General features: G+C 49.6%; 1 protein-coding gene across 1 annotated transcript; it reads left to right on the forward strand.

Annotated features, from left to right (window-relative positions):
* Positions 1-5020: 5020 nt before the first annotated feature.
* INTS5 (integrator complex subunit 5) lies at positions 5021-9695 on the forward strand. Its single transcript, XM_004383841.3, has 2 exons — positions 5021-5233; positions 6548-9695. The coding sequence occupies exons 1-2, from the start codon at positions 5100-5102 to the stop codon at positions 9525-9527; spliced, it is 3114 nt and encodes a 1037-aa protein (XP_004383898.2). The 5' UTR covers positions 5021-5099; the 3' UTR covers positions 9528-9695.
* The last annotated feature ends 65 nt before the right edge of the window (positions 9696-9760 follow it).

Genomic DNA, 9760 nt, shown 5'->3' on the forward strand with positions numbered 1-9760 from the left:
CTCTGTTAACAGTCAACACTCACAACTGAATCATATAATCCTATTAGCATCTCCCCCCACCCTCTCTTCCCCAGACCCATCAGGAAAACAATCTATTCAGTGGAGATCCTCCCTTGACCCCTCATTTAATGTAAGCACTCTCACAAAAGTGTATAAGCCAGCCACTTCATACCTTTATCTCCTCCCATTTTAGATAGCCAACTTCTAATCTGCCTGTCCCTATCAAACCTATCAAACCAGTGGAGCCCTGGTGCCACCAGTGGTTAAGAGCTGCAGCTGCTAACCAAAATGTCGACAGTTTGAATCCACCAGCTGCTCCTTGGCAACCGTATGGGGCAGTTGTACTCTGTCCCATAAGGTTGCTATGAATCAGAATTGACTTGATGGCAACAGGTTTTTGGTTTATCAAACCAGTACTCTGAGAAGACAAGCATGTTCCTTGGTCTTAAAGAATCTTTGTTTAAGTTTGAACTTCGAGCATCTGCATCCATAAGCAAAGTCCAGTCCAGAGCAAGCCATCAAAGTGCAGCAGTCTATACCAGCTCACAGTGACAAACGTCTTTCTCTTCATTTGGTCAGGTTCTGGTCAGCTTATCCTTGGCCATCCAAGCTAGATTACAGTGGGTACCAGCGTTAGGCTCGGGAGTTCACACACACTTCACTGCACTTCAGACCAGCCAGCCCCTTCTCTCTCTCTCTCATCCTTAGCCCCCATGGACTAGGTCAACTGGCATCACCCATAAGCTTAGGAGTCCACACAACTTGCAACTCTGATCAGCCAGCCCATTCTCTCTCTCTCATACCTAGCTCCAGTGGGCTAGGTGAATGGGTGACAATGGAATATGTCCAAACTCAGCCCATCTCTTCATTGCTGCACTTCCCCTACTTCCACTCACCGAGTGGACCGAGGTAGTCAACAAAGGTGAGCATATCAGGCTGTCTACTCACTAGCTCCCTTTAACTTCTAGTCGTGGAATGGGGTTCTGATGGGCACTGACTTTTCCTGCCTCCGTGCACCCAAAGGCAAACCTGCTTGCTTGCTCAAAATTCAAAAAACAAAAGTTTGCTTTTTCTTCTGCAGGTCCTTCCTTCAAATGCAAATCTTCTGTTTTCTCAGAAGTTCTGGGTAGTTTTGCTATGCCTTTTCAAATGCAAATTTCCTGACTCTGAAGGATTCTGGGTAGGGCTCCGGTTTTTGACCACATTTAAACCAAAAACCTGTGTTTCCCTAGGGCAAATTCTAGTTTCCCTTTTAACATAACCAATCAAGTATAGGCTAAAGGCAGAGTTACATGCTCTCTGTAATCTATAATACCCCAAATTCATTTCTATCATACACTTAGGTCTGTTTTACAATACTAGTTAGGAGAAACATTCAGTATCTACAGTACATTCAAATAAACACATAACCACTTTTAAAACATTCCAGTTTCATCTTCTCCACCCCTTGACTATCTTCCCAATCATATTCAATGTGCCTTGGGCCTCTGGCTGGGTAGAACCAGAAGACCTTGGCCCCCTATCCCTCATCCCATTTAACAGCACTGGCCCTTGCCCTGAGCCACTCCTGCTGGGGCTTTTCTCCCTCAGCTGTAGCGTAACATCTCTCACTTTCCTTTTAGCCATTACAGATAATAACCAAGGTAACCACCTAAGAATCAAAACTTTCACTTCCCATGCCCCTTCCTTCTTTCTCTTACAAAGTCCCATGCTTCCATGCCTGTGGAGCTATTGCAAAGATCCCTGCTTCTGACACCAACTGTGAAAATGGTGTGGCAGAAGCATCTGACTTCCTCTAACTTCACAATGGTGAAGGAGAATTAAGATCAACAGCCTGAAGCTGATTCCTCTGAAATGGAGGTCAGACATAGCTCCTCTCCACAGCCCTTTTAACCAATTCTGACACCAACCATCCCTCCCACAGCACACTCTACTTCTCTGTTGACTTTGATAATGGCCACACAGAACTCACGGACAATACTCATGATTATGGGGTTTATTCAGGAAGTAACAGACAGGTTATAATTCAGGTTCAGGAAGCTCAGGATACAGTTCTTTGATCAGGACAGCCTCTTCTCAGCTGTGCCTGCAGGCAGGTCTCTCTCATTCTGGCCTTTGGCCTTTCAGCCCCTTGGCCCAGCCTCTGCCCTGCTCAGACAGTGTTACAAAGCTCTTTAACTCAGCCAACAAGTGCCCGGGAGCATGCCACTCTGCCACCAAAGTGATCCATTGCACTGCACTAATGAATGGCGGACAGGAGCCCAGATCTGTCTAAGTTATCTAGTACTGCTATAACAGAAATACCACAAGTGGGTGGCTTTAACAACAGAAATTTATGTTCTCACAGTTAGGAGGCTAGAAGTCCAAATTCAGGGTGCCAGCTCTAGGGGAAGGCTTTTTCTCTCTGTTGTCTTTGGAGGAAGGTCCTTGTCTCTTTTGAGCTTCTGCTCCTGGGTGATCTTCATGTGGCTTGTCATCTATCTTTCCCCATGTCTGCTTCTCTTGCTTCCTTGTTTAATCTCTTTTATATCTCAAATCCGGTCTCATTAACATAACAAAGACAACCCATTCCCAAATGTGATTATAACCACAGGGATAGAGGTTAAGATTTGCAACATATTTTTGGGGGACATGATTCAATCCCTAACAATCCATAACTCCAAAACAAGTAGCCTTAAAGTGTGAAATCCTTAAGAACAAGAACTACGTAATAGTCTCATAGCTGGAAGAACTCATCTGGTTCAAAAGCCTTTTTACAGATCAAAAAGTGAGGCCCAAACAAGGAAAGTGTTGGGTCCACGTTTGAGGCAGAGCTAGGAGTAGAAATTGTCTCTTATATTTACTGCTAGTAGGTAATTGTCTTAATTATCTAGTGCTGCTATAACAGAAATACCACAAGTTGATGGCTTTAACAAAGAGAAATTTATTCTCCCACAGTCTAGTAGGCTGCAAGTCCAAATTCAGGGTGTCAGCTCCAGGGGAAGGCTTTCTCTCTCTGTTGCCTCTGGAGGAAGGTCCTTGTCATCAATCTTCCCTTGGTCTGGGAGCATCTCAGCACAGGAACCTCAGGTCCAAAAGACGTGCTCTGTTGCCAGCACTGCTTTCTTGGTGGTATGAAGTCCCCCTGTATCTCTGCTCTCTTCTCTCTTTTATATCTCAAAAGAGATTGGCTTAAGACACTATTTAATCTTGTAGATCTCATCAATATAACTGCTGCTAATCCATCTTATTACATCATAGTGATAGAATTTACAACACATAGGGAAATCACATCAGATGATAAAATGGTAGACAATCATATAATACTAGGAATCACGACCTAATCAAGTCGACAGATATTTTGGGGGAACACAATTCAATCCATGACAGTAGTAAACATAATTTGTAACAGTGCTTGCTAGTAGGTAGTAAATGATATACATTGTGATTGAGCTTCTAAAATTTATGAATAAAGAACCATAATTAATGGTTTAGCTTTTTTAAAAAATTGCGAGATAGATGATAGATATAACAAAAAATTGCCATTTCAACATTTTTTACATGCACAATTCAGTGACATTGTTTTCATCATGTGTAACCATCACCATTATTCATTTTCAAAATTTTCCAACACTCTCAACAGCAGTTCAGTGGGTTTAGCTTTTTTTAAAAAAATTGTGGTAAATATACATGTAGCAAAGCACTTGCCATTTCAACATTCTTCACATGTACAATAGAGTGACAATGTGTTCATCATGTTGTGCAATCATCACCAGTACCCATTTCCAGATTGTTCCATAACCCTTAACAGAAGCTCAGTGGATTTAACTTTCAAAGCACAAACATAAAAATGTCTTCAGTACCTACCATCTAGTGTTATTCTAACTCACACTTTCAGTGAGGGGAGTAAGCCTTCTGGTTACTACAGACCTCAGAACTTACTGGTCTCTGCCATTTTCTTTCATTCATTCAACAACTGTTGACAGAGAACCTACCACATGCTAGGCAGACAGTGTTGTAAGTGATGAGGATATAGCTTTTAACCTAATAGACAAAGTTCTTGCTGTCAAAAAGCTTATTTTCTGGTGTTTATTCAACAAATAAAATAGCTAAGGCTCATAAAGTGCCTACCATTGCAGGCACTTCTCTAAGTGCTATAACCAAAAACCAAATCCACTGCAGTCAAGTCGATTCCAACTCATAGCCACCCTATAGGACAGGGCAGAACTGCCCCATAGGGTTTCCAAGGAACAGCTGGTGGATTCAAACTGCCAACCTTTTGGTTAGCAGCCATAGCTCTTAACCACCACTGCTCCACCAGGGCTGCTTTAAGTGCTATACAGGGAACATACTATCTCGTTTCAGTTTTCTCAATAACACTGTGAGGTACCTGTACTATTTAGGTACTATTAGCACCCTCATTTCCAGATGAGGAAACAGGCACAGAGAGGTTAAGTAAAGCACACGGCTTAGTAACTAGAATAGTGGAACTTAATCTAGGTAGACTGGTTCGAGTGGGAGCTCTTAATGAGAGTACTAGCTCATTATATAGTTGCTAAGGTGCCTCTCTGCCAGGTAAGTACCCTGTGCTGGGAGGTTGGGGAGAAAGCAAAGCCTAGACAATTGAAACTGGTAGAAAGATGTACTTATCCCGGACTGCGAAAACACCTTCAGTCTGGTTGGCCCAATTTATTTCGGGCTCCCTCTCCCTCCCTCTTTTTCCTTTTTCTCTTCTCTTATTCATTGTCTCTCCTTTCTTTCAGTCTCTTTTCCGCTTTCCCCCTTCCCATCTCTCTCTTTAGCTGGTTTTTACATTGTCACAATTTATTAATTAAAATGTTTCCTAGTGCTTCGTTTTCTAAAAGCTTGTGATTGAATATCTTGTATTTTTTGCTTTAGGAAAAATAATTAAATCCGACTGTGAATGGTCCCAGCTAGCTTTAGTCCGGAAAAAAAGCGGTTGAGTTGCGGGCTGATCGGTTTCACGTTGTCATCGCCGCAGCTCTCCTCCCGGACCCCGATGCAGGCCGGAACCAATATTTGAGGATCACCAGCATCGCCGGATTAGTTTTTCTGAGAGGCCGCGTCGCGGATTCCTTCTGGGTTTCCCGTCACCGCGCATGCGCCGCCTGTGCTCCGCTGCTCCCGCCTCGGAGTTGGGCTCGGGCTCCGGGATGTCCGCGTTGTGTGACCCTCCCGGGGCCCCAGGGCCTCCCGGGCCCACCCCGGCCACCCACGGTCCCGCGCCGCTCAGGTAGTCAGAGCTCCTGTCATCTTCCCCCGCCATGCTGTCCCGCGCCGATCCCCAGCCTCCTCGGCAGAGATCCGGATTTTACCTTGAGAACTCGCGTCAGGGTTCTCAGGGATCCCTGATCGGGTCTTCCCAGATATTAGGGACTGCCTCACAAAAACTTAGGGCTCCAGGTCCCGTTTTCGCAAGACCTCTATCCTGCCTCCCCCTAGACCCAGTGCCTAGGTACCCGAGACCTCGGCCTTGCTGTCCCAAGAGTCGAGGATATGAGAACTCTTAGGAACCCAGCTGCCCTGCCCCTTTTAGAACCGAGGGCACCCAGGGCCCTGACTTCATGGAGACGCCCTGAAAACCTTGGACCCAAAACCCACCAAATGTTTCCTTCTAGCATTTCCATTGCACTTGAACAGAGACACACCCCTTACCTTAGCGTTCTTTGGAGGAACTTGAGAGGAATGACACTGTCAGAGTCCTGTCAGCCCCTAGAGGATGCTGTCTTTTTTGGCAGAAAAGGCAGTTAGAGGAAGAGGATTTTGCTTGCTCTCATATAATGTTGGCTTGTGGATCTCTTAGGACTGAACTCATACGTTTTGGGAGGGGAAGTGTTGAAAGGCACTATCCTGTCTGTGCCCTGACACATTGAGGGTGCTGGGTAGGTTGTTGATGCAGTGGAGTCTAAGTGGAGGGTGGTTAGAATGCTTGCATAATATGGGAAGAAACAGGTGTTAGGAGGGGGAGGCCTGAGTAAGGTGTAAGTTAAAGCTCTCTGTTTTCTTTCTGTTAGAAGCAGAATCCAGGGGTGTTTGTCTTATGGGGGTGGTGGTAGTGAGGTAAAGGTGGAAAGGTGTTTTTTTAAAACAAATGTTATGGAAATACAAAATATACTTATTCAACTCAAAAATATTTATTGAGCACTTCCCATATGACAGGCACCTCAGTAGAAGGTGATTCATTGCTGAAGAGCGCAGAAATAGTTCCTACCCTCTTGGAGCTTATAGTGTGATTATTTAACCTGTTTCTTTGTCTGTAAAATGGGATCATAATAGTACCTTCCTCGCTGGGTTGTTGTCAGGATTGAGATAATATATATAAAGTACTTAAAGGAGTATCTGACACATGCTGTTATCTAGTGTTGGTGTTATTGAAAAAAATAGCATTTATTGAGTGATTAGTGTGGACTAGGTGAACTTGTGTGAACATGATCTTATGAGGGAGGTACAGTTATTACCCCTATTTTACGTAGAAAGAAACTGAGGCCTAGAAAGGGAACATAATTTGCCCAGCATCTCACAACATTCTTCTCTTGCTTCCTTATAGTGCTCAGGAGCTGTCACAGGAAATCAAGGCTTTTCTTACTGGTGTAGACCCCGTTCTGGGCCACCAGCTCTCGGCCAGGGAACATGCTCGCTGTGGTCTTCTCCTGCTCCGCTCTTTGCCACCTGCTCGGGCTGCTGTGCTCGACCATTTGCGAGGCGTCTTTGATGAGAGTGTCCGGGCCCATCTGGCCTCCCTGGATGAAAGCCCTGTGACTGGCCCACCTCACCTCCGCCCGCCCCCGTCCTCCCATGTCCCTGCTGGGGGACCTGGTCTAGAGGACGTGGTGCAGGAGGTACAGCAGGTGCTGTCCGAATTTATCCGGGCCAACCCGAAGGCCTGGGCGCCTGTGATTAGCGCGTGGTCCATTGACCTCATGGGGCAACTGAGCAGCACTTACTCGGGCCAGCACCAGCGTGTGCCCCATGCTACTGGCTCTCTCAATGAACTGCTGCAGCTGTGGATGGGCTGTCGGGCCACACGCACATTAATGGACATTTATGTGCAGTGCCTCTCAGCTCTCATTGGCAGCTGTCCAGACGCCTGCGTAGATGCCTTGCTGGATACCTCTGTCCAGCATTCCCCTCACTTCGACTGGGTCGTTGCACATATTGGCTCCTCTTTTCCTGGCACCATCATCTCCCGAGTCCTCTCCTGTGGCCTCAAGGACTTCTGTGTCCACAGTGGGGCTGGAGGTGGAACTGCTGGGAGTGGTGGAAGCGCTTCTCAGACCGCCTCTACAGACTCCTTCCCTGGATCTCCTGCCATCCCTGGGGAGAAACGGGTGCCCAAGATCGCCTCAGTTGTAGGTATCCTAGGGCACCTGGCCTCCCGCCATGGAGATAGCATCCGACGGGAGCTTCTGCGAATGTTCCATGATAGCCTGGCAGGGGGTACTGGGGGTCGGAGTGGAGACCCTTCCCTTCAGGCTACAGTTCCCTTCCTCCTGCAGCTGGCAGTCATGTCACCAGCTTTGCTGGGCACAGTCTCGGGAGAGCTGGTAGATTGCCTCAAGCCCCCGGCTGTGCTGAGCCAGCTGCAACAGCACCTGCAGGGATTCCCCCGAGAAGAACTGGACAACATGCTGAACCTGGCCGTGCACCTGGTGAGCCAGGCCTCTGGGGCAGGTGCCTACCGCCTGCTGCAGTTCCTGGTGGACACAGCCATGCCTGCCTCTGTCATCACCACCCAGGGCCTGGCTGTGCCAGACACTGTGCGCGAGGCCTGTGACCGGCTGATCCAGCTGCTGCTGCTGCACCTGCAAAAACTGGTGCATCATCGAGGAGGGTCTCCGGGGGAGGGGGTGCTGGGCCCACCCCCACCCCCCCGCCCTGTGCCCTTTTTAGATGCACTAAGAAACCATGTTGGAGAGCTTTGTGGAGAGACTTTACGACTGGAACGAAAGCGCTTCCTCTGGCAGCATCAGCTCCTGGGCCTGCTTTCCGTCTATACCCGGCCTAGCTGTGGACCTGAGGCCTTGGGCCATTTACTGAGCCGGGCCCAGAGCCCTGAAGAGTTGAGTTTGGCCACCCAGTTATATGCAGGGCTGGTAGTCAGTCTCTCTGGCCTCCTGCCCCTGGCCTTCCGAAGCTGCCTGGCTCGGGTGCACGCAGGGACTTTGCAGCCTCCCTTCACAGCCCGATTCCTGCGCAACTTGGCACTGCTGGTGGGGTGGGAACAGCAGGGTGGTGAGGGCCCTGCAGCCCTAGGGGCCCGGTTTGGGGAGTCGGCCTCAGCCCATCTGTCTGACCTGGCTCCTCTCCTGCTACATCCTGAGGAGGAAGTAGCTGAAGCTGCTGCCTCCCTGTTGGCCATTTGTCCCTTCCCTCCAGAAGGCCTATCCTCCTCCCAACTCCTGGGCCTGGTGAGAGCTGGGGTGCATCACTTCTTTGCCTCCCTGAGGCTGCACGGGCCTCCAGGTGTGGCCTTGGCCACCCAGCTTCTCACTCGCCTCTCTCAGACCTCCCCAGCCGGGCTCAAGGCTGTCCTGCAGCTGCTAGTTGAAGGAGCCTTACATCGGGGCAACACAGAGCTGTTTGGAGGGGAAGTGGATGAGGACAATGAGACTCTCTCAGTGGTCTCGGCTCCTTTGGCCTCTGCCTCCCTGTTGGACACTAACCGACGGCACACTGCAGCTGTGCCTGGTCCTGGAGGGATTTGGTCAGTTTTCCATGCTGGAGTCATCGGTAGTGGCCTAAAACCTCCCAAGGTTGTCCAGTCACATAATCAGCAGGAAGTTATCTATAATACTCAGAGCCTCCTGAGCCTCCTGGTGCACTGCTGTAGTGCCCCTGGGGGCACCAAATGTGGGGACTTCTGGGGGGGCCCCACCCTGAGTCCGGAGGCAGCCAAAGCAGTGGCCGTGACCCTGGTGGAGAGTGTGTGTCCTGACGCAGCTGGTGCTGAGCTGGCCTGGCCCCCGGAGGAACATGCCCGAGCCACCGTGGAGCGGGATCTCCGCATTGGCCGGCGCTTCCGGGAACAGCCCCTGCTCTTTGAGCTGTTAAAGCTGGTGGCAGCTGCTCCCCCAGCCCTGTGCTACTGCTCAGTGCTACTGCGGGGCTTGCTGGCCGCCCTCTTGGGCCATTGGGAAGCCTCTCGCCATCCCGATACAGCCCACTCCCCCTGGCAGCTGGAGGCATCCTGCACCCTGGTGGCTGTCATGGCCGAGGGGAGCCTCCTACCACCAGCCCTGGGCAACATGCACGAGGTATTTAGCCAACTGGCACCATTTGAGGTGCGCCTGTTGCTGCTTAGCGTCTGGGGCTTCCTCCGGGAGCATGGGCCCTTGCCCCAGAAATTCATCTTCCAGTCAGAGCGGGGCCGCTTCATCCGGGACTTCTCTAGGGAGGGTGGGGGTGACGGGGGACCCCATCTGGCTGTGCTGCATAGTGTCCTCCACCGCAACATTGACCGCCTGGGCCTTTTCTCCGGCCGTTTCCAGGCGCCTTCACCGGCCACCCTCCTTCGGCAGGGGACATAGCCTTTTTCATGCTCCAGAGCCGAGGGAGGTTGAGCAGTGAGAGAGATAAAGGGCTAGATTGCTCCGTAAACGTGGAGGTCTCTCTTCTAAGTGCTTGGTCCAAAGAGCGCTGTCACATTTTACCTCCCCTACCGTTTTTTCTAAATAAAATTTGCCGAGTTGAGAAAAACAGTCCAGCGCCTCTGTCTGATGCTTAGAGTCGGCAAAGTTGGACAGCGCGCGTAGCTCTGGAC

This window comes from Trichechus manatus, unplaced genomic scaffold, assembly GCF_000243295.1.
Source record: "Trichechus manatus latirostris isolate Lorelei unplaced genomic scaffold, TriManLat1.0 scaffold00113, whole genome shotgun sequence".
Classification (NCBI taxonomy): domain Eukaryota; kingdom Metazoa; phylum Chordata; class Mammalia; order Sirenia; family Trichechidae; genus Trichechus; species Trichechus manatus.